This window comes from Scyliorhinus canicula, chromosome 5 (assembly GCF_902713615.1).
Source record: "Scyliorhinus canicula chromosome 5, sScyCan1.1, whole genome shotgun sequence".
Classification (NCBI taxonomy): Eukaryota; Metazoa; Chordata; class Chondrichthyes; order Carcharhiniformes; family Scyliorhinidae; genus Scyliorhinus; species Scyliorhinus canicula.
Genome location: NC_052150.1, coordinates 14315636 through 14341027, shown reverse-complemented (window position 1 = coordinate 14341027; position 25392 = coordinate 14315636). Strand labels below are relative to the sequence as shown.

Sequence of the window (25392 nt, the reverse complement as noted above, 5' to 3'; positions counted from 1 at the left end):
GTTGCTCTTGCTTCCAAAAGCCTTAACGTCCAGGGGTACTGATTGCCTTCCAACAGCTGGCCGACATCAATTCAAAGCGTGGTATTCAGGAGTACTGAACAATCTTCCATGAAGAAAAAACAATTAGTTCTCAGTTACAACTACCAGGGTATTTTTCACATCACTGCAGTTTGATTCATCTTTTCTCACTTGCAGCAGCTTGTGCTGGGAAGTGGGTGAGGCATGGAAGATACCATTAAATGAGAAGTGACTATCAGCACCGACATAGCTATTAATCTAAAGCACTTTGCAATCCTGTCAGTCGGTTTTCCTGCGACCCCATTTCACAGCAACATGCTTTGTGATCAAGAAAACAGGAAAGACTTGATTCAGTTGCCAGGCAATGAAAACTGTGGGTTGCAGGTTTGCAGCAGAACAGCAAGCTAGACTTAGGGAACAAACAAGATTTCACTTGCAAATCCAGCAGGATTCCATTGCAAAACTGGACAAATTCATGCAGAATGGAGTTTAAATATCACACAATCGCTTCAAACCCAAAATATACAATTGCGTATGGGTATGTTTCGCCGGTGGTGAAGCAGTTTCCAATCAGCTTGCTTTAATGCAGACAAGGCTGCTTTACATGTGGGCCAAAATCTGTTTTCAATTGCTCCTTGAAGAAATGAAACCGGCTCAGACAACCAATCTTTGAATCCGGTGGCAATTGGCAGAATTTAAAAGACAGCAACATTTGAGAGAGTTATTGCCCAAACCTGCCCCGGTATTTAGCAAGTCCACGGTCAGGTTTCCTTCCCTGGCAGAGGGCAGTTCAGTCGACGCACGGTCTAAATGTCACTGGAATTGGAGAATTTAGAAACTTAAAAAAAAAATCCAGCACTATAATACCCTACCAGAAATTAGATCACAAAAATGTCATCTTGCACAAAGAACTTGGTAAAGATAACCACTCCTCCAAAAAGTGAAATCATCTCCTCGCAGCCTATTCTCCAATAGAAGAGCTCAGTTCCCATGAGCCTCTCAATACAATCTAGAGTCTCTGCTAAGAAATAGAAATATCCTGACTGCTAGCTTATAAACCTCTTACGTCATGCTCATTTGGAAGGAAGGCAGCGTGCCTCAACTTGCACACAATATTCTAAAAATGGCCTGTGACTGTGCAGTTTTCAAATCTCAGCTTTGGATTCATGAATAAACACCTTCAAGACAAATTTGGACACCTGAAATGAGCTCGAGTAAATCACTGGCTCCTTAGTGAATTATCAATGATTGAAAAACAATTATACATTTTCTCAAAAGCAGTTGGAAATTTTCAGACAGAAATACAAAGAGAGAAAACATGCAATGGTGAAGATGAAGGTGGTTGGGGCGAAAGATCAAGCAACCTAGGGCGAATGGCTCATGACTTTCTGTTCTGCAAAATCCCGATCGAAATGCGACAAAATGGGCCATCATGCCCATGAAATGTTACTGCGAAAAACACCAACCTATGTCAAATAGAAACACTTTTTCTCAATTTCTTCCGCTCTTTATGCAGAAGCTTGTTCGAGAGCAGCAACATAATAATGCTGGTGCTCTCAGCTTTCTTCCTGAATGTCTGCGGAGGACATTCTAAATGAAGCTTGTACTGGAGTTTTAATTTCTGGCCAGTTTTCAACTAATTTTTGAATAAGATTTCTTGAATTTAATAAATCTAAAGTTTACCTGCTGAGGTTATGCCTCTTAGGAGGTACAACAGGAGTGCAAATATATATACAATACAAAGATGCTGAATGGTGCAAATGAAAAAGTCTCGAGCTTGTGTAAGTAACTCGAAAATGCGAGGGAAAACAAATAAAGGAAAATTCAACAGGATTGAGGATTTTGAAGAAGAGCCCCTCAGACTGTCCCCACCAACTGGGTTAAAGGACAAAGAGACAATGATTAATATCTTAATATTAGATCACAGAGCAATATCTGGTTTACGGACAAGCCATCATAAAAAGCATACTAATGTCAGGGATAATGTCGATTTGCTAAGCTATCAAAGATTAAAAACTAAGGACAAGGAGACAGTTGAGAGACCAGAATGAGTTCAGTACTTCAGGGACAGTCAAGGTTTAAAAGAGGTTTTTAAAATATAAGCCATGATGGATTTGCATGGAGTGTTTCCTCTGGTGTGGAGAACCTTTGTTAGACTGCACCTGGAGTAGCGTGCGCAGATTTGGTCCCCTTACCCAAGGAAGGATATTATTGCTATAGAGAATACGCAACCAAGGTGCATCTGACATGATCCCAGGGTGGCAGGACTGTCAGGTTGGGGAAACTGGGCCTATGTTCCTTAGAGCTGCAAGGATGAGAGAATGATCTCAGTGAAATCTACAAAATTCTTAAACAGATAGACAGGGTAGACACAGCCAAGATGTTTTCCCTGGTTGAGGAATCTAGAACCAGGATACATAACGGGACAGCTATTTAGGGCTGAGGAGGAGAAATTATTTTACTCAGAGGGATGAGGAAGGTCAACTTTTCAAGTATGTACAAAGCAGAGCGATAGATTTCGAAGTACTAGTGGCAAAGGGATAGTGTGGGGAAAAAGGCACAGAAGTGGATGATCAGTCATGATCATATTGAATGGTAGAGCAGGCTCGATGGGCTGAATGGCCTCATTCTGTGCTGCAATGACTGACTCAACATTCTTCATTACAACTGAAGGTAGGTGTACCAAGCACTCTTTAATGACACTGACTGACGACTTAGTATTACTGCAATTTTGATTTTCATTTCACATGACCAGCATCAGAGTTTCTTCCTTGTGGAACACTTGAACTTCTGCTTAACAGCACAATTACTGTTGGAAATTGTTGGCTGGTACCTCTGTTTTGGATAACAACTCACATTTAGGCAACACCTTTGATAAAGAAATATCTCCAAGGGTGTGGATGCCAAGCCAGGCTGTGGAATTATTAGCACTGTGGCTAAAAGCTTGAAGAGAGTTCAATTTTACCGATGATTTTAAAGTGATTAGAGGTTAAAGGGAAGGGGAACTCCCAAGTGAAATTCCGGAGAGAAGAATCCAAAAGCTCTGCCGCAACTGGAGGGGTGAAGGGCACGATGTGCAAAAGGTTGAAGCAGGGAAAGAGAGGAGGGAAGATTAGATTTAAATCTGGAATAAATTGCGGCAGCGAAGTGGAACAGAGCTATGGTAAGGTTTAAAGACAAAAGCAAAGATGTGAAATGGGGAGCCAGTATAGATGATGGGCAAACAGTGCTTTGGAGGATAGGACATGACGAGTTTATATGCACCTTATTTTGAGGATGGAAGGTCTGCAAATGGCAAATTAGTCAAGGCTGGAGATGATAAAGAATGTACGGGGTTTCAACAATGAAGAAGCTGAGCTGGGACATGTGGAGTAAATGTAGAGGTGGCAGCAAATAGGCCATGTGATGGAGCAGGATCTCGGACCTGAACATAAGAACTAGGAGCAGAAGTCAGCCATCTGGCCCCTTGAGCCTGCTGCACCATTCAATGAGATCATGGCTGATCTTTTGTGGACTCAGCTCCACTTTCCGGCCCGAACACCATAACCTTAATCCCTTTATTCTTCAAAAAAACTATCTATCTTTATCTTAAAAACATTCAATGAAGGAGCCTCTACTGCTTCACTGGGCAAGGAATTCCATAGATTCACAACCCTTTGGGTGAAGAAGTCCCTCCTAAACTCAGTCCTAAGTTGAAGGTGAAGCCCAAGTTACCAATAAAACAGGGAAACCAAGATTATAAACTGTCTCTAAATCCCGGATACTGATTGGGGAGGTGCTGAGGTCAGCGGCTGGGGCTGTAAATGATGGCTTCGGCTTTCCCAACAATGCGCTGGTGGAGCTATAGTGCGTTCAAAACTGAGTACAGAATAATCGGTCCAATAGCAGGTAAGTAGTTGAGAAATAGGATCTGGTACCATTGCCATTGCGTGATACATACCTCCAGATGATACCAATGGAGGGAAACATAACGATGAGGAGTACCATGGGGAGTCAAGAGACAAAGTGTTGAGAAGCAAATAGAAAGCATTAATAGAGGTGCACTCAACTGAAAATGCGGAGGCAAGAACAAACCTCAAGCAAGTGCTTCAGAGAAGGGCAGGTGGAGAATTGTGATCCCCATAGATACTGAAAACTAAGATTTGGACCTCCAGCTAGTAGCTGAACGGATGACCCAAGAATTCATGTGTTTTGCTCACTCTAAGAAACAGACTAGAAGCACTATTGACTAAACACTACTTTTTGTTGGCAACTATACTTTAAACTACAGACTGTTAACACAACCAAAAATCATACCATCAGATGTAAATCACACTGTCCGTTTCAAAAGACATTCAATTTTCACAAAACCAGTCTATAGTGATTCCTAGCTCTTGTGGGTTTATTTGTTCCTTTTCTTTCTCCGCCTAGGAATATTAAATCTCAGAACTATCTGGCCCAGGCGAATGCTCTGGGTACAAGGGTTCAAATCCCACCAGGACAATAAATTATAATGTAATAAATCTGGAATATAAAACTAGGCTCAGTAACGGTGGCCACAAAACCATTGACTCTTGTAAAAACTCATCCGGTTCATTAATGTCCCGAGGGAAGGACATTTGACGCGTTTACCTGGTCCCACCAACAGGATCCCAAATTCACAGCAATGTAGTTGCCTTTTGGCTGCCTTCTGAAGTGGCCCAGCAAGCCAACCAGTTGATGGGCAATTAGGGTTCAGCAAATGTTAACCTGTCCACACTTTCATGAAAAAATAAAGAAAAACTAGGCGAATATTTCAGCCTTGTTTCAACTCCTCACAAATTTGGTATTCAATTTGGTGTGCTCCCACCCACATTCCTGCAAGGTGAACAACAGCACCTTGCTGACTCGAGCCGTTCTCCCATATCCTGGCAGACCTTTTCATGGATATCTTACAAAAGCTTCCCCACTCAAAGCCCATTTCCATGGCAAAGTGAATCACATAGGCCCTGTATCCAGGTACAAAACACCGATGAGCTATCCTTCAGAGCTCAACTTAACTAAACGACAAAAGCATAGCTGTTTACAATCTAACATTCGCAACACATTTCTGAGACTTATGAGACTCCCTGTCTATCCACAGTTAGCATACATGTTGCTCCCATCATCTCCGAGCATCAACACCTTGCATCTTCTTCCCAGTAAAACAATCTGGGCCTCTTTTGAACCTCCCCAGTAAAACAATCTGGGCTTCTAGCTGTCAGGCAGACTTCAGAACAGTCACATGATCCCCATCAATTTACCTTAAATACAGTCCCAAAACTATCGTATAAATCTCAAGTGTGTCAGAACTACATTGGCAACTATAATGAACACTACAAACAGGCAAAAGAAGGGAGCAGGAGCTAAGACAATGGGGCCAGTCACCACATGTAATGTTGGTGACTCTGGTTAGGCCTCCAAGTTGGCAAACATTGCCTTTCGACTACCCAGCAGGCAGAGGGCATCACAAAGCCAACGTCAATTTATCACACAAAAGTTGAGTGTTATACCGCCACATTTTAAGAGTGTCAACTCAACTGTTTTCTCACCAGTTATTAATAGTACCAAAGCTATGGGCCAAGTGCTGGTAAATGGGATTAGGTAGGTCAGGTGTTTTTCACGTGTGGGTGCAGACTCCACAGGCCGAAGGGAATCTTCTACACTGTGATATGGAGTAGCACCATGATTAAAAAGAGACCGCAAGTAAAGCAAGAAAATCACACATGTTAGGTAATGTATTGCTGTAATTTACTTGATAGCTAAATCAATGGATTAAAACACCCATTAAATTACACAACCCATCTGAATTCTCCAATTTAACAATTACTTTGGGAGAGTGAAAATGCTTAGATTGTTTAAAAACTGTTTGATGTTTATAACAGGTTGTGTGTACCGGACAAAGCAAAGGTTGAAAACTAATCTGAGGATGTACAAGGAATTCCAGCTTCTCTCCCCACAGATGCTGCCTAACCCTAACCTGCTGAGTTTGCCCAGCATTTTCCGTTTTTATTTCAGATTGCCAGCATCCCGTGTTCAGCTTTTATATTAAACCTACAGACAGATCTCGGACAGTGAAAAGGCTCGCAATCCAAACGTCAAATAAATAGGAATTGTTTTTAAAAGGAGCCCCATGCAAGACCCCTGTGCCCCTGATACACCCTGCCAGGGGTTTGAATTTAAACTTTTCTGCAAATTGACAAGGCGAAGGTGGGCGAGTGTGTCAGAAAGGGGGGGGGGGGGGGTGAATTACAAACCATGGGGACGCACAAAGAAAGGGCTCGGTAGAAGGAACAAGAAACTTTTCTCCACACCTTGCTATAACTGTAACATTATATTCTGCCATGATGTGGAGATGCCAGCGTTGGACTGGGGTGAGCACAGTAAGAAATCTTGCAGCACCAGGTTAAAGTCCAACATGTTTGTTTCAAACACCAGCTTTCGGAGCACTGCTCCTTCCTCAGGCAAATGAACATTACTCTTCATTCACCTGAGGAAGGAGCAGTGCTCCAAAAACTCGTGTTTGAAACAAACATGTTGGACTTTAACCTGGTGTTGTAAGACTTATTATTATATTCTGCTGTCTCTCCTTCCCTGTGTACAGTATGCATTGTTTGCACAGCATGCAAGAAACAATACTTTTCACTGTATACTAATATATGTGACAATAGCTGTGCAGAGAATCTGGGCGACTGTTCATTGAAGCTCAGCAAGGAGCTGGAGGTGACAGTGCAGGAGGCCGGCTCCTGCAATCAACACTGGAGCCAGGGAGGCCCAACTGACTGACACGTCAGCTCGAAGCTGGCGGCAGCCGAGAGGCCCAGTCACACCCCCACACCCCCCACCTCCACCAATAACCCACCCTCACACACTTCAAACACAGCCTGGGCCTCGGCGTGCCCTGCTGCCCCCCCAGCTCAGGGTGGGCTGCACCGCCGGGGGGGTTAAAATGGAGCCAGTTAATGAGGCGCCAGGTCAGCAGCCTCCCCTCCCCCACACTCACTCACCCCCGCCGAGCACACCACAATTCTCTTACCCGGGCCCTGCTGCACCAGGTTGAGGGGGAAGGCCAGCAGCAGTAATAGGAGGAGGTTAGGGAGCCTGCCCATGGCGCTGTATGTGTGTGTGAGCGGGGAAGCAGCTCCGTCTGTGTTCTCTGCCGTTCCGAATGGCGTCTCTCTCCATCCGGGCACCCAGCGGGGAGGGGGGGCAAAGGTCAGACCCGCCCCCCAAGGTCAACGGCTCCACCGAGCGCGGTTTAAACAAAAATATACCGATATTTTTCAGTTGCATGAGCAAAGGCTGGGCGAGGAGACAAATAACAGAAATCGGTATCGTTTTTGGAAAAATGAAACGGGGGGGGGGATGGAAGTTGTCAGGTGGTCGGGAATTGGCCGCTGAAGCCCCGCCCCCTCACTCCAGCCCCGCCCCCTCACTCCAGCCCCGTCCGACCACATCCCCAGGCCCCGCCCCCCTAATCGCAATGGGGCGAGTCGGTCGGAGGGACACTGGAGAGGAGCCTGCGTCTGACGTATTGCGGGTGATGAGGCCATGCGTCTGACGTTGACGCCGTACACATGCGTGCGACGTGGTGACGCTATCTGCGTAACCAGGGGCAGCGGTGGGGGCAAGATGGCGGAGTGTGTGCTGAGGGGCCTCTTCTGACCCTCCCAGAGCCACCGCCACTTTAAACACCACATCTCACCCCCCCACTCTCTCCCTTCACCACTCCAGGTCTGAGGAAGGCCTCACTGACGCTGCTCTTCCCATCTGGTTCATGGGTTGCACGGTGTAGGCAATGCCCTGGCTATTCGGCAGCAGCAGCATCACAGTTATTTGCGGGTTAAGCTCCTTTAGGTCTATCTTATCTTATTGCTCTGTAAGGTGTCCCCAGAGTGATGGACGTCCACCCAGCCCCCAAGAAAGTGCGATGAGTCGCTGCTGATGACTGACAGTCGGTGCATCAGAGACATGGACAGTTAGCAGTGATGTTACACGGGGTAAGTCAGACCACATTCCCTCTCTTGCCAGTCTTGTTACCACCTGGGATTTACTGACTATAACCTAAGGTCAGGGTAAGTAAGGAGTCGGCCAAATAAGACCTGAATGAGAAATGTCTTCACTCAAGATGTGAATCTTTGTAATTCTCTCGAATACCCTTCAAACCTACCCCGCCATTCAAAACGATCATGGCTGATCTATGCCGGCCTCAACTCCATTTCTGTGCCATTTCCCCATATCCCTCTATTCCTCAGTTTATCAAATATTTACATTCATTGTCACGTGTACTGAAGTACAGTGAAAAGTATTGTGTAAACATGGACATCGGGTGCAGTATACGGAATTTAGTGCTACAACTGTCGAGAAGATGCGTAGAAAGTTCAGTTCAGAAGAGGGCCATTCAGGAGTCTGGTAACAGCAGAGAAGAAGCTGTTTTTGAATAAATTGGTGTGTGTTCTCAAACTTTTATATCTGCTGCCCGATGGAAGAGTTTGGAAGAGAGAATAACTCGGCTGGGTAGGGTCTTTGAATATGCTGCCCACTTTCTATTTATCCACCTCCACTTTAAATACTTCTAATGATTCAGCCTCCACCACCCTCCGGGGCAGAGAGTTCTGCGAGAATAAGTTTCTACGCATCTCCGTTTTAAATGATTGGCCCTTTATCTAGTAGCTATGTCTCCTTGTTTGAGACTCTCCCACTTGTTGTGTGGGGAACAGTTGAAGACTGCGACTGTACTCATTGGAGTTTAGACAGATGAGGGGATCTTATTGAAAGTTACAGGATACTGCGAGGCCTGGATAGCGTAGACGTGGAGAGGATGTTTCCACTTGTAGGAAAAACTAGAAGCAGAGGACACAATCTCAGTCTAAAGGGACGATCCTTTAAAACAGTGATGAGGAGGAATTTCTTCGGCCAGAGGGTGGTGAATCTGTGGAACTCTTTGCCGCAGAAGGCTGTGGAGGCCAAATCATTGAGTGTCTTTAAGACAGAGATAGATAGGTTTTTGATCAATAAGAGGATCAGGGGTTATGGGGAGAAGGCAGGAAAATAGGGATGAGAAAAATATCAACCATGATTGAATGGCGGAGCAGACTCGATGGGCCGAGTGGCCTAATTCTGCTTCTATGTCTTGTGGTCTCTTATGGTCTTATAATGAAAACATCTCACCATCTACGCTGTCAAGCCCCCTCTTGCAACTCTCCACCTCAGAGAGTTGTGAATGCTCAGTCATTGAGTATATATTCGATTAAGAGATAAATAGATTCCTAAGCACTTGTGGGAAATTGGAATTGCGTGAGAATGTGCTGTTCAGGTAGATCACCCATGATCTTATTAAATGGTGTTGCAGGCTCATGGGACCAAGTGGCTTACTCCTATTCTCTCTCTGCCTTTTCTCTTGTCTCTCTGTCTCTTCTATTATGTTCTGTATTTTTCTTTCCTTTCAGGATTACAGGATGAATTTTTCACTGGTCGCTCTCTCAGGCTTTCCTCCTAACCCTCGATCCATATATTTTTGCCTCCCTCTCTGTCCTCATTTAACTCCCTTCAGTTGTAAGCCTTTGAATGTGCTGTTGTCTTCAAAATCATTTCCAATCTTTCCCTCAGCTCCATGTTTGAACTTTTCCAATTAACCTTCTATCCTGTCAAAGCCCTGAAGCAGCCCTAATCCAAGCCGCAAATGACATCTTCTTCCTCTAACTTCATGACAGTCCTTCAGACATTGATAACTTCAGCCATACCATCTTCTTCCAGCTTGCCGCCTCCAGTTTCAAACTGAGTGGGACTGCACTCACTGGTTCTGTCTTGCCCACATGGACATAGCCAGAGAATTTCTTATAACAGTTTTCCTGTCTCCAGAATCTATCTTTTTGGCCCTCTCCGTTTTCTCAATTACATGCTGCACCTTGATGACACCATCCAAAGACATGGCATCAGTTTCCACATAGGCACCAATGAAAACCAGTTCTACCTCACCCCACCTTTCTCAACCCCTCCACTGCCTCTTTGACATTAGCCTATTTGTCCAACATCCAGATCTCAATCACCTGCAGTTTTCTGTCACTTGTCTCCGATTCTTTCTTCCTTCCTGGCTGCGACCTCATGCGAAACCAAAATGTTCATGACCTTGATCTTCAATTTATTTTTCACAATATCCTTCCATTGTTAAGACTGCCTAATTCCACCTCTGTAATATTATCATGCTCTGCCCCACCAGATGCTGAAATCTTCATCCATGCTTTTGTTGCCTCCAGAATCTTTTGCCCCGTCCATGGGCAAATGATGACAGCCCTCAGGCCGTTTTTTCACCAATTCTCCTATACGTTAAAAAATAAACTTATGCTTTTTAAAAACGAGTAAAATCAAATGAGAAAATAAACCTCTGTTCTGCCTTTTTCTCTGTGTGCTTTCTGCTCTCCCCATAGTTAGGAGATTAGAATCTGTTTCACATTCATCTTTTCTATCTCCCGAAATAGATGAAGTAATTAGCTGGCATTACATAAAGGATACTTATTTTTTAGAAAATATTTTATTAAGGCATTTATAATTGTAACATTTTAAACAAAAGAGATCCAACAAATACCGACACCCCGCAATAACATATCCCACCTCAAGCATAGGCCCTAAATACCCTTACATTAGATTCCCTGTCCTTATTCGTCACTTCTGTATAATAGGGAAAATGGGCAAAATCCTGACAACAGAAATTTAAATGGTCCAGAGGGCAAGTGTTCTCAGATAAAGGCTTTTTTTTAGATAAAGGCTTTTTAATATAGGTATGGATGCATCTATGATATATACACTCACATGTGGGAGGCAATAATTTGTATCTGGTCTGAGCTCGTATTTCTTCACTCCCAAGGTTGAGCTGTTCCATAACCTTCTCAAGGGTGTACAGATGATTTTAGATTTTCTAGAGGACTTTGATGTGGCTGGTACAGAGTAAACAGTTTCTTATCAGGCTGATCTGGGAAGGTTTATCTTTTACAGTCAATAGTTGTTTTAAGACCCAGGCATTACAATGTTGTAGGTCATCGCAAGGTGTCGTTTTATGATCTGGTCAAGCAACTGAGACACAACTGAATATGCACAACTCTGTATCTTGTAAAGAGAAGTTTGTCTGGAACTTTGTCTGATATGGCCTCATGAATAATCATAATAATAAAGGTGACTGAAAAATTGTACAGATTTTCCCATTTATACGATTGTGAAGGTTTGATAGAATATCTTCATGGTTGGTTGATTATGCTGTTAAAGATACACAGGTGATGGACATTGTTTTATTAAGGACTGAGAACACACTCAGAAGAGTCTGCTGTGACATTGGCTTAGTGGTTAGTGTAACAATATGGATATTGTATGGGAGATGAAGGATTAACAATTTCACGTACATCTTACCACCAGATGATGATCAAGAGCAGTCACATATATATCATGTGATAACCCTTGATTTGGGGAGAAGGTGTTTAGGCATGAGAGGGAGTAGTTGTGTAATTGAGGGTTCTATAGAGATAGTCATAGCATAGTTTATTTTAGCAACCCTTTACTTAGGAATACGTTCAAATCTAGTTTAAGTAGTGTTAATAAATCAGCTCTGTTAATTTACATAGCTTGATGTTCTTTGTTCAACGCATTCAAGACATCCAAACAAAGAACATCATATGGTTCCAGGAGTAGTTCCTAAGGTAGTATAGAAAGGGTTAGAGAGAGAAAGAAAAAACGTGCGAAGATCGGAAAAGAAACTAAACTAGGCTCCGATCACAACGACCTCGTGGAAGCCAGTAGCGTCGAAAAAACTGCCCTGTCAAAGCTTCATGGAGGGTTTGCAGACTCCAAACCAATTCAGGACATCGGGTAAAGGTGATGTTAACTGGAATAATTTCAAACACCAGTTTATGGCGGCACAGTGATTAGCACTGCTGTGGCATAGTGGTTAGCACTGCTGTTTCACAGCGTCAGGGACTCGGGTTCAATTCTGTCCTTGGGACTGTCTGGAGCTTGTACTTTCTCCCTGTGTCTGCGTAGGTTTCCTCCGGTTGCTCCGGTTTCCTCCCATGGTTCCAATAAGTGCAGGTTAGGTGGATTGACCATGCCCATTAATGTCCAGGAATGTGCCGGTTAGGTGGGGTTACAGAGATAGGAAGGGGGGGATGAGCGGGCCTAGATAGGGTGCTCTTTCAGAGGGTCAGTGCAGACTCGATGGACTGAATGGCCTCCTGCATTTTAGGAATTAGGTGTTTCTATCAAAGACTGCACACAGCCAAATTTCCTCTCGTTTGAAGGGCGGCAATGGCCGCCCTGTGTCAGGTTTTAGTTCCATTTTTAGACTTCTGCTCTGGATTCTGAAGAAAGGAGTTGTGTTTCTCAGAGCGACTTCTGAAAGCTTCTCCCAACGACTTTTGAATAATCTGTAAGCGACTGAGTATTATATGTGGCATTTGCCCAGCGTGTGTGGATTTTGCTTAATTGACATTTTAGAAGTAGATGGGAAAGTAAACTGAAAGACTTTTCTTATTTTGTTTTAGAATTGTTATTTATTCCTTGGAAGTTAATGGGGTTAATCTTGTGTTAATACTAAAGTTTGTTTTAATATAAAAGATCCCTATTTGTCAGTGGAATCACTCCTGGAGCGAAGTATCCTTTCCTCACAGTTTACAAATTGAAAAATTGTTAGGGTCTCGTCCAGTTACCGGATATAAATTGGGGTCTAATCTGGTCTTTCTCCCCTTGTTTATCTTATGAAAACTTCAAAACGCTGAACATATTTATCATTTTTCTCTCGCCTTCTCTTGGAATGGAAAAGTTTCAGTTTCTCTAATCTCTGCTCACAGCCTCTTATCCCTGGTGAATTGCTTTTGTATCCCCTACATGATCTTGACCTTCTCCTTGGAGTAAGGCGAGGGAAAGCTGGGTGCAATATTCTAACTGCAGTGTGCAAATACATTTTTCATTGTTTGCAGTGTTATTTCCTTTGCTTGATTCAAATGCTTGGAGGTGGAAGTTTCCAACATTTGGAGCCTGATTTTTCTGAGTAGCAAAGCTCTTTGAAATTTTTGGGATCCAGCATTTTAACTTAAATAATTTGAACCAGTTTTATTTTTGTTGCTATTTATATCATTTATTTACAGAAATGAATTCTCAGCCGTAGCTGTGAAGGGACTATGGGCTAAACGAGTCCAAACCCATTTGCAAGATGGGAACGGCATCTTCGCTGATTGGCGCAAGTGAAGTAATTGAGGACACGGATGGTGGTGGAGGGGAGGCTTGCGAGATTCCAGTGGAAGTCAAACCCAAGGCCAGACTGTTGCGTAGCTCCTTTAGACGGGGCCCACGTGTAATTGGGGCAAGCTTTAAATCAACAGCTTCAGTTGACCTTGAATATACTGCAGAATACGAGCGACTGAAGAAAGAATATGAAATCTTTCGCGTCAGTAAAAATAATGAGATTGCCTCCATGCAGAAAAAGGAAACGAAACTGGACAAGGAAAACAAAAGGTTGAGGGCAGAGCTTCAGGTGAGAACTTAATCGTTGAAAGATATGAAAGATCATTGGCCTGAAATGTTAACTGTGCTTCTCCATAAATGCTGCCCGACTTGCTGATTGTTTCCAACATTTTAGGTTTTTATTTCCGATTTCCAGCATCTGCAGTACTTTGATTTTGTATTAAGATCCCCGTGCTTGGTTCATATGCTATTCTGTTTTCTTATGATGTTAAACCTGCATTGTACACGATCCTTTATGCATGTTTTCAATTCTCATTTATTTTCACTTCGAGAACAACATGAAACCTTCGGAACAAATCATGTGTATTGTTTAAAATCGAAAATGGCAAGTCCACCCCTCACCATGTAGAAGGAAAAAAGATCTTTTAATCCATGTGATGCTGTATTCTACAGGCTCTCCAGAAAACCTACCAGAAGATACTTCGAGAAAAGGAAAGTGCCCTTGAGGCAAAATACCAGGCCATGGAGAGAGCTGCTACGTTTGAACATGACAGGGATAAAGTAAAAAGGCAGTTTAAGGTAATCAATTGCAGCCAACAAGCACCAGGCCTTTGAGGACATTTTTGGAAGTCAGTAAAGATGGAAATAAAAAGGTTGCTGATTCAACAACACATCTAAATTCTTCAATATGCAGTAAAAATAACATTGTTGAATTTACACAATTACATTCAGAAAGCTCTTTCGATCATGTTGTTGGTGTGATCTGTCTCAGGCAGCCTGTTTCAATGCCTTGGCTGCACGATTTGAGGTGGGGCACTGTAGGGAGCGCCATAAGGTGTTTACCAGTGGCACAAAACTGTCATTCTAAAGCAAGGTTGGCCCATCTGCATCTCACTTTTGGAGTAACTCTTGTTTGCCAACACATTGGGATCATTCTTGTCTGGAAGTCATGAAGTTGTGCATTCAAGTTGCACTTGAGCATAAAAATAAAAGTTGATAAGCCAGTACTGCAATGAGGGGGAACTGACGGCATCTATTGGATGAAAAGTTGCACCCGTCTGCCTTCCCAATTGCATGTTAAAGATCTGTTTTAAAGAAGAGCAGAGAACTTATCCTTTGTGCCCTGGCTGCTATTTATCCCTAAATCAGTATCATCAAAACAGATAATCTGATAATTATGATATTGCTGTTGGTGGGAACTTGCTGTGCATAAATTGGGCTGCTGTGCCCTCTACATCAGTGTGTTTCAAAGTTTTTTTCCCCCGGGACCCAGGCCAGCTGACTGTTGGGACCCAGGCTGGCTGACCTTCGCATGGCCCACCATTTCCGCTTACCTTTATGTGACCGGTGAGCCTGCTTGGTCCCCACAATCTCACTCCAGTCAGGTTCACAGGAGGAGAGGGTAATGTGCATATCAAGTGCAGAGTTCTGCTGGTTCGTTTGTGCTGTCTTCACCTTTTGTGAGGATGGAAAATCCAATCTCACACATGTAGGTTGTTGTGAATGGCAAAAGCAACAGAATGCTTGTTTTATTCAGCACTGGATACCCCTCAGAGACGGTACTCTAGAATGCTGACAGAAACATAGACTTGTGCCGTGTTTTTAATGTACTGTCACAGGTGAGGCGCAGAAGTTCAGTCTCTTCATTTGGAGTCAGCTGCAAGTTAATTAATCCAAAAGGATTTTTCACCCACCTCTTTTTCAAAATCTGAATCTCCTCTGGAAAGTAGCAACAAAAACCGTTGATCAGCAAAGCCAAGTGTGACTGAATCAGGCTTGCCAGTCTATTGACAGTTCCCTAACTAACACCGTTTTCTTTGGTGTGTCGTAGTAGTGTGGGGAACATGTAGTTCTGGCTTTGTACTCGCACATGCCAAACTTTCAATGACTTTTGAAAAGCATCTATTTCTTCAGAGTGCCGAAAGCAATCATCATCCTTCCTTTGCAATTTGAGGTTCAGTTCCTTTCGAATTGAAAAGATGGCTGCGAGGTAAGACATAGTTAGCATCCAAGTTTAATCACCAAACAAATCAACCAGAGGGGATGATTTCTCAAAGAGAAAAACGTGGATTTCATACCTCAGTTCGTTAACTCTGACAAGCACCTGACCCCTTGACAGGCAATGTACCTTTGTGGAACAATAAATGTGTGTGCTGGGCCCCCATATCAGAACATAGTCTCAAAAAGTCTGGTATTGAGTGCGCTGCGTTTAATGAAATTCAGAACTTTCACAATACCTTTCGACACCACTTCAAGATAGGATGGAATTCCTTTCGATGCCAATGTCTCATGGTGAATTAAACAATGATTCAAAACACTGTCCTAACCAGCTACCTCCTTAAACCTTATTACGATTCCACAGTTTTTCCCAGTCATGTTGGCTGCCCCATTTCTTGTGATTACTCTAATGAACCAGTCGAGCCGGCACTTTCCAAATACTTGACTATTCAATGCTTCAAAATCTCTGCGCCAGTCGTGCTGGTTGGTAATGTCAGGCAGCACAGCAAATCCTCAACAAATTCATTGTGCCAAACATATGTTTTTAAAAAATAATTTAAGTACCCAATTCATTTTGTTTCCAATTAAGGGACAATTTAGCATGGCCAATCCATCTACCCTGCACATCTTTGGGTTGCGGGGTGAGACCCACGCAGACACTGGGAGTATGTGCAAACTCCACAATAGATGACCCAGGGCCGATGCCATGGAGCATTAGTACTAACCACTGTGCCACCCTGTGCTAAACATGCCTAACGTTAACTAGCAATGTTGCACAATCAGAAATGTCTGTACTTTCATCCAGTTGTATTGAGAACTCCTGTCCTTCTGACTTTAAACGCAAAATAAGCTAGGCTTCTAAATTCTCAGCAATATCACAAATTCAGCAAGGGATGCATTTCAGTTTTTAGTTGACCTCTCATCATGGACTGTATGAACCATGTCTACTAATACTGCAGGGAGAATTAATCTCTGCTACAGTGTGGAATATTTTCTCTTTGGCGACACGGTAGGCTAACATGTAAGAGGCTAATTGTGCTATGTCATTCAATGTTACATTTCTGCTAAGGACTTAAGGGGCAGCACGGTAGCATTGTGGATAGCACAATCGCTTCACAGCTCCAGGGTCCCAGGTTCGATTCCGGCTTGGGTCACTGTCTGTGCGGAGTCTGCACATCCTCTCCGTGTGTGTGTGGGTTTCCTCCGGGTGCTCCGGTTTCCCCCCACAGTCCAAAGATTTGCAGGTTAGGTGGATTGGCCTTGATAAATTGAGCTTAGTGTCCAAAATTGCCCTTAGTGTCCAAAATTGCCCTTAGTGTTGGGTGGGGTTACTGGGTTATGGGGATAGGGTGGAGTTGTTGACCTTGGGTAGGGTGCTCTTTCCAAGAGCCGGTGCAGACTCAATGGGATGAATGGCCTCCTTCTGCACTGTAAATTCTATGATTCTATGACTTCAGCTGACAATTTAAGTTCTTGCTAAAGCCTTTGAAAAATTCAAGACTTTTGTCCTCTAACTCGGCATGCCGTCTTTAAATGCCTTTGAAGTTTTGAGGGTGTTAAACTATTTGCCAGTCCTTCACTGAATTTAACGCATGTGGGCATTGCATTCTGATTTGCATTGGCACAATTAACAAAGCCATACCTCAATAAATCATCTTTATACTGCTTTGTTCCCGATTTCAGATTTTCTTAGGCTGTTCACCAAAGGCCCAGGAGCTCTGTATACAGGTCACACTAGCACTGCTTTGTCCTGCCGTGGACTCTCCTGTGCAGCTCCCTGCAGCAGACTTACTTGCGAGATCCAGGCCTTTTTGTGTCTCTGGCCCGCACTTCCTTATAACAAAGCGATCCATCTTCAGTTCTTCACAGTCCTGTTGCCTTGCTTGCTCGCAGCTAGAAAATGGAGGAATCTCTCTCTGATTTTGCAGCAAAAGCATGTGTCGTCAGTGTATGTGCTGGCTGCGTTGCATGCTCTCTGCCGCCGCTTCTGATGGGAAGACTGAATCGTTTGCATTTAAAAGCCAGTTGCGCCCGGTGTTCTCAATTGAAAAGCCGTTGCGGCCGTTTTGCACTTCTCCCTCGATCGAGATCACCGCGACCGATCGCTCCGTGGCTCTCCTGGCACCCCCTGCAACCCACCCACGGGTGGGGACTAGCAGTTTGAAAAACCATACTCGACATGACATATCATTGTGATTTCTTTTATGCTTTTTCAAGCAAAAAAAAGCTACAATATAGCACATTTTTCTTTCCATTATATAAAATTCTGCATGTTGGATTACGATTTTCACTTCAATAAAATAAAGCTTTCCTTTGTCAGATTGCTTCCCTTTATTTAGAGCATTTAAAAGATGCATTGAGGTGCAACAGGTACGGGATAAATTTACTGTCAAACAATGTTGTGGCATTTCCTTCATTTTTATTTATATACCACCTCATGTATTGAATGAAATCTGTAAAAGATTGCCAAGTAGCCCTCATTTGAAACAGATTTGCTTTTCTCGGTTTCTACATGTATTTAAAGATACAGTTTTGCCTCTCACATATCTAAGCTTCAACCTGCCATTTTTTGGGAACCTTTCTTGCAAGCCAAGTTTAAAGTAAAGTGTGATTTTAAAAATAAAATTCTTGTTGATTTCCAAAAGAGCAAAACAGCAGGTAAACAAGTACAATGCAGTACCATTATGCAACTTCCCTCCAATAAACAGACAAGCAAAAACTATACAAAAAAAAATAACATTAAGTCAACAGTAATGAACTCTTTAAAGAAAGAGACAAACGGTGGCCATCTACAAAAAAAAAATTCTCAGTGGACGCTCTTATGGCAAACGGAATCCTCTCCAAATATAGAAAAGACATGAACTCTTCCAACCAGGCTGAAACATCGGCTAGCTTGTGAGCCTTCCGGTTTATAAAATCCATTTGCGGGCAATTCATGAAGCAAATGCAATGACGTCTGCCTCAGTCTTAGTGAAACTGACCCCCTGCAGATGCAACTCCAAATATGGCTCTCAAATGACAAGGATGTAGATCAATATCTAACGAGTGTCAAAGAAGGATGACCCCAAAACAGCCACTTCAGGCACAACCAGAACATGTGGATATGGTCTGCCGGGGTGAGTGAGTACATGTTGCGTTTGTTGCTTGTGCTGGAGAAAAACCGACTAATTCTGACCTTAGCAAAGTGAATTCTGTGCAGAACATTAATCTGAATTAGCTTAACCGAGCCCAGGAGAATGTGGAGTTGACCCTAAAATGGGCCTCCTCCCACCAGTCATCCCTACGGTCAAACCCAAGCTCTACTTCCCAATCTTCTTATGGAAAGAGGAGGGTCCAGAGGATATTATGAGATTGTACAACCTTGAAATAAAACCAGTGCTGGTTTGAGGCAATGACAAAATCGCTTCCAACAATATACTTGCAGGTAGTCGAGGAAAGGGTGCACTGTGCGAGTGAATAAATGGGCTTGAAAATAGCGGTAAATTATATCTGGCTGCAAGCTTGCTAAAGTTGACACACAAAATCGATCAGTAAAACGTTTGAGTCGCTTCCTCCACAAGGCAAAAGGCGGGTCAAGCATGGAATGCAAGAATAAGTGGTTATTACAAATTGGACCTAATAATGAAGGAATGGAAAGTTTAAAATGCTGATGAAATTATTTAGCTATTTTTAAAGTAGAAAGTACAACGGGGTTTGACGTGTATGTAGAGGGGGAAAGGAGTAGCGGGGCACAAATTAAGGCAGGAAGAGAGGATGAGCAGCAGGAGTGTGCTGCCATAAAACACCAGCTTAAACATGACACCGAATTAAAATCTTCTGAATATTGGCCACCCAATAATAGTACAGTAGATTAGGAAGAGCCTGCCCGTCAACCCATCTCCCTCTTTAGAGTATCGCCCTACGGACTCTAGGAGTCCTGCCTGCCCAGTTAAATGTTGATATTAGCTCATTAACCATAACAAAAAATGATTTTGGTGGAAAAATAGGGAGATATTGGAAAAGAAACAAGAATCTGGGCAGAATGTTCATTTTTATAGATTGAATTCTGTCAGCTAAGGAAAGAGATAAACTATTCCAGCGCTGAAAATCCCCTTTAATTTTGGTGACCAGACTTGTAAGGGCAGCACGGTAGCATTGTGGATAGCACAATCGCTTCACAGCTCCAGGGTCCCAGGTTCGATTCAGGCTTGGGTCACTGTCTGTGCGGAGTCTGCACATCCTCCCCGTGTGTGCGTGGGTTTCCTCCGGGTGCTCCGGTTTCCTCCCACAGTCCAAAGATGTGCAGGTTAGGTGGATTGGCCATGATAAATTGCCCTTAGTGTCCAAAATTGCCCTTAGTGTTGGGTGGGGTTACTGGGTTATGGGGATAGGATGGAGGTGTTAACCTTGGGTAGGATGCTCTTTCCAGGAGCCAGTGCAGACTCGATGGGCTGAATGGCCTCCTTCTGCACTGTAAATTCTATGTAATCTCTTCTAATGAAGAGTTGCAGGAGAGTGCATTAACGCTCACACCTAAATAGCAAAGACCAACACCAGATACATGAAACTGCAAAGCTCTTCAGACAGGGAAGGATTTGTTTGGCACTAGAGTTGCATGGGAACACTCATTTTTGTTGTTCATTTTATAGCCAGAGAACAAAGGTGCTGAAAATATTCATTATGCCATCAACACTGGCAATAGGATTAGTGGTATATAATATGGGGTTATCAGCATATAAGGACACACGGTGCAGTGTGGATGACCGTAAGGCTATCAACAGGGATTCTAAAGGGGCAGCAGGGTAGCATGGTGGTTAGCATAAATGCTTCACAGCTCCAGGGTCCCAGGTTTGATTCCCGGCTGGGTCACTGTCTGTGTGGAGTCTGCACGTCCTCCCCCGTGTGCGTGGGTTTCCTCCGGGTGCTCCGGTTTCCTCCCACAGTCCAAAGATGTGCGGGTTAGGTGGATTGGCCATGCTAAATTGCCCGTAGTGTCCTAAAAAAAAAAGTAAGGTTGGGGGGGTTGTTGGGTTACGGGTATAGGGTGGATACGTGGGTTTGAGTAGGGTGATCATGGCTCGGCGCAACATTGAGGGCCGAAGGGCCTGTTCTGTGCTGTACTGTTCTATGTTCTATCGCCAGGGCAGAGCAGTGGAGAAGTGTGATTATTGTTATATTTTTCACTTCCTTCCTGTTTCGTTACCTTTACTCAGAGAGGTAAGATTATTTAGTTCATCAGCAGTTTTTGCAACCTTCATTATTAATGTTATAAAATGAAAGTTGTATGAATCTCTTTAGTACCTGCTATAAATGCAACACTGTTTTATTTCAGATTTTCAGGGAAACCAAGGAGAAGGAGATTCAAGACCTATTGCGAGCTAAACGGGAACTAGAAGCCAAACTTCAGAGACTACAGGCTCAGGGGATTCAAGTGTTTGATCCAGCAGACTCTGACTCAGATGACAATCATACTGATGTCACAGGTAAGACTGTAGTACACATGTTTAATCTCTTTGCATCTTCTCTTTTACAGCTGAAATTGAGAGATTTATATATGTTTCGCCACTCCATTTTGTAATATAGCAATATCAAAGACCGTGGCAATGTATGGAAAATTTAAACTTTTATTTTTTGTTTGCTGGTAAGAGAAACGTGTTGCCGAAATTTTTTGTCTTGTACTCATCAAGACAAACCAAATTTCAGACTACTACAGGAGAAAAGGGTGCTTATTGTTTGGCAGTTCGAGCCTGATTGGCCAAGTCATTGCCATGGATAAAGCAACAAGGAGCTGGAGACTTCCCAAGTTCCTGGACAATTCAAAAATAGTTCAATGCTTATTCATATTCCCTTTGTTTGCAAAGAACGGGTCTCTGTGTATGAATGTATGTCACTTCCAGTGAGTATTAAGTGTCTTGTTACGAGCTTCACTGATTTTCTTAAATTGATTGTTAGTGTAGCTATTAGCGCACTCAGGATTGTTGAGTAAGTGCTGCCTGATTGCAGAATCACGTCTAACAGTAGACGTTTTGTTTTGGGTTTTACAAGTGCAAGCTGGTTGAGTATGGTCTGGTTTTTCTGTGCTGGTATTGCTAACTGTATCACTCTCTTTCTGACTGTCTTTCCCACTCATTCTGCTAGTGCCTCCTTCCCCCTCTCTCTGTGCATGTTCCCATCCTCTCTCTCCCCACTCCCTGTCTCTCTGCCTGGGGCTGGTTTAGCACAGGGCTTTTAAAGCAGACCAAGGCAGGCCAGCAGCACGCTTCAATTCCCGTACCAGCCTCCCCGAACAGGCGCCGGAATGTGGCGACTAGGGGGGCTTTTCACAGTAACTTCATTTGAAGCCTACTTGTGACAATAAGCGATTTTCATTTCATTTCTTGCTCTTCTCTGAAACAGAATGAAAGAGAAACTTGTGGTTGGGGTGGCAGTTGATGTTTTTTCTTGCACCACTCAAGGAGGAGTTGGGAAGGGTTTGAATTAATGTACAGAGAAGTAGAGACAAATGACAGCTTTGTGCATGTATGGAAACTGAAGCAATGGCAGCTGAACCTGTACATAGATTTGCATTTAGCAAATTGAAACTTAAGGAAATAAGAATATCGTTCAACGTGTTTTATTTTAACATGGTGGTGGGAAATGGGGCAAGTATGGTTAGGTTGCTGACGATTCATAAGATTGAATGCGGAACAGGTTCAAAGGACTCAATGATTCCTGTTCCTGTGATGTGTGAGGAAAAGCTAAGTCGATACTTAGGCAGAGTGGCAGGGATCTAGGGGAGTACTTGCAAACATTGGCTGCGGGACCTCAATTTTCATTACAAACAACCTTAATATAGGACTGCGTTTTGGTGCAGATATGATTATATAGGCACTTCATTTTGGTGCTGCCTGTGTGACATTAATCTGGTGACTGAGTATGGCAACATTATAAGTTTCGTTTTGGTTCTGTTGAAATTGGAATACATGTTTCAATTGTTTTATGAGTTATGCCTCCTTAAAGTGTGATGTCTCTTTGAATCTTGCAGCTACAGGCGCTCAGTGTGATTACTGGAGTGGTGGGGTCCTGGGGAGTGAGCCATCTTTGGGCAGCATGATGCAGCTTCAGCAGACATTCCGAGGTCCAGAGTTTGCACAAAGTTCAATAGACGTGGAAGGACCTTTTGCCAATGTCAATCGAGGTACACTATTCGTTGCTAGTGCTGAGATAATATTTATTTCTTAGCATTTAAATATATTGGTCTGCAATTTTCAGTAGCAGCCAGGGCATCTCAAACCTTTTTAAATTTGCGTGGCAAAATGTTGAAAGTGTGAACTGATGACCGCACAGCTAGAGGAACTAGGAATCTGTAACTTGAGTGAACAAAGCAAATAACTGTATCTCCTTAACCAATCAGATTGAAGCACTGTGAAATTAACTGCGCTCGACCGGGAAGATGTTGTAAATTAGAAGATAAATTTAATGTCAAAATGAGTGCAGAAAGAAAAATAAAGGGATGGGAAAGAAAAGATGGATGAGGAGGGAAGAATCAGAAAGGCAAAGTTTAAGAAACACAAGCATTTGACATTTTTAAATAAACAATGCTTAAAAGCTGAATGATTGAGACTTCACCCTTGTTTTCAGTGCTAGAATATGATGCTTATCATGTTGTTAAAAGGATAATTTATCTTTCTGTGGTTAGTTTAGTTTATATCTACCATGTGAGTCAAGGAACTTCATGATGTTCGTTGCATTTCAATTGATTTCCAGAATAAGATACGTCACATCTGCCCATGCCTGAGTTGCTATACATTTTATGTTTAAATAACAGAAATCACCATAAACCACACAGTCACCCTGTCAGCAAATTATGGGACAAGGGCTAGTGCTGTGAAGTATTTGTTTACATGTGTGCTTTGATAGGTAAAGCAGGATATGGGGTTCTCATCTGTAATTTCCTCCTGCGGTGGGATCCTTGTGTATGCTAGATCATTGGATTGGATTGGATTGGATTTGTTTATTGTCACGTGTACCAAGGTACAGTGAAAAGTATTTTTCTGCAAGCAGCTCAACAGATCATTCAGTACTTGGGAAGAAAAGGGAATTGAACAGAATTCAAGAAAATACATGAGAATACATAATAGGGCAACACAATATATACAATGTACTACATAAGCATTGGCATCGGATGAAGCAGAAATGGGTGTAGTGTTAATGAGGACAGTCCATAAGAGGGTCATTTAGGAGTCTGGTGACAGTGGGGAAGAAGCTGTTTTTGAGTCTGTTCGTCCGTGTTCTCAGACTTCTGAATCTCCTGCCCGATGGAAGAAGTTGGAAAAGTGAGTAAGCCGGGTGGGAGGGATCCTTGATTATCTGGTAAAGCACAGAGAAGATGTTTTTTTTTTTTTTTTTTAAATAAATTTAGATTACCCAATTATTTTTTCCAATTAAGGGGCAATTTAGCGTGGCCAATCCACCTACTCTGCACATTTTTGGGTTGTGGGGGCGAAACCCACGCAGACACGGGGAGAATGTGCAAACTCCACACAGACAGTGATCCAGAGCCGGGATCGAACCTGGGACCTCAGCGCCGTGAGGCGGTTGTGCTAACCACTAGGCCACCGTGCTGCCCTGAGAAGATGTAAAATAACTAATTTTTAAAGCAACATAACTTTGGAATTATGTCAAAGCGAGTCCCAGATTAACTTGAAGAAAGGTCGGAGAAAGCAGTTATACTTGGAATAGCAAATAACTTAGAGTTAATAATAATAAGCTTTATTAGTGTCACAAGTAGGCTTACATTAACACTGCAATGATGTTATGTCATTTGAGCATGACTTGTGAAAATTGTATGTTAGTTTTAATCTCGGTGGAGACGATTATTTTAAAGATGTGTGAAATTCAGCGATTGAGTGAAAAAAATGACACAGCCAGATTATTTCATGTTTTAAAACTTTTACTGTAACAGATGACTAAAAAAAGAACTGTTAACATAACACTTTCTTTTTGCAGGCAACTTATACTTTAAACAACAGAAAAGAGCATTCCTCTTTTATACTTGTCACCCATCGCACTGTTCACGGAATTATAGTCCATTTAGCAAACAGTCCGCAGTTGCTCCTGGCTCCCAATGATCCCGGTATGCCTGTTTCCCCAAGTAGTAGTTTTGAGTGACCGTCTCTAGGTGCTTTCTTCTGTTTTTGGAGAGCTTTTGAAAATAAATTTAGAGTGCGCAATTCTTTTTCCAATTGAGGGGCAATTTAGCGTGGCCAATCCATCTACCCTGCACATCTTTGGGTTGCGGGGGTACAACCCAAGCAGACACGGGGAGACTGTGCAAACTCCACACGGACAGTGACCCGGGGCCGAGATCAAACCCGGGTCATCGGCGCTGTGAGGCAGTAGTGCTAACCACTCCGCCACCATGCTGCCTCTTTTGGAGATTAATCTCCTGGAATCCTTAGAAAGCTGTTGGATAATTCTCTTTGAGTAAAGATCATATCTCTTCCAAATCCGACTGTCGTAGCTCACAAAGCCAAATAGCCTTTTCATTCTGCTGACCACACAATACTGATGCAATACTCACTGATCTGCTGGGATGCCAGTTACCTGATCTCAGAAGGGATTCATCTGCCCTCATCCCCATAGCAACATGAAACACATTAATCTTGCATCGAGGTAGAAAATGCTAATTGCTTATCTTTGATCCTAACTTCCGTTCATGTCGGAAGTAAGTGTACAGTTTACAGCACAATTGTTTACAACCGTCGACACCTTTCTGTGACTTTGGGAGACTCCGATTGTACTCAGTACAAATCCAGAGATTGCTGCCATTGTTTCTAAGTGTAAATATTTTGCATCCTCATCTTAGTAAACTAATCTAAGGCTTCCTTTTATCTCTGGCAATCAAGCCACCTAGGCTTACTGTAGGCAGACTTCAGAACAGGTTACATGATTTTCTTCATTTAACCTAAATTT

At 43.0% G+C, this 25392-nt stretch overlaps 2 protein-coding genes across 6 annotated transcripts in view; one reads left to right on the top strand and one right to left on the bottom strand.

Annotated features, from left to right (window-relative positions):
* ssr1 (signal sequence receptor, alpha) overlaps positions 1–7291 on the bottom strand; it is a 32338-nt gene extending 25047 nt beyond the window's left edge. For all 4 annotated transcript variants that reach the window (XM_038796617.1, XM_038796620.1, XM_038796619.1 and 1 more), the window contains exon 1: positions 7052–7291. In XM_038796617.1, coding sequence (XP_038652545.1) covers positions 7052–7124 — 73 coding nt within the window. In that variant the 5' untranslated portion in view covers positions 7125–7291. The remainder of the gene's footprint in view (positions 1–7051) is intronic.
* Positions 7292–7609: 318 nt separating this feature from the next.
* Positions 7610–25392, top strand: part of nphp3 (nephronophthisis 3) — a 67289-nt gene continuing 49506 nt past the window's right edge. For both annotated transcript variants that reach the window (XR_005460605.1, XM_038796616.1), the window contains exons 1-5: positions 7610–8015; positions 13146–13531; positions 13915–14040; positions 20771–20921; positions 22463–22615. Coding sequence is in view for 1 of the 2 variants with exons in the window: in XM_038796616.1 (XP_038652544.1) it covers positions 13211–13531; positions 13915–14040; positions 20771–20921; positions 22463–22615 (751 nt within the window). In the remaining variant the exon portion in view is untranslated. The remainder of the gene's footprint in view (positions 8016–13145; positions 13532–13914; positions 14041–20770; positions 20922–22462; positions 22616–25392) is intronic.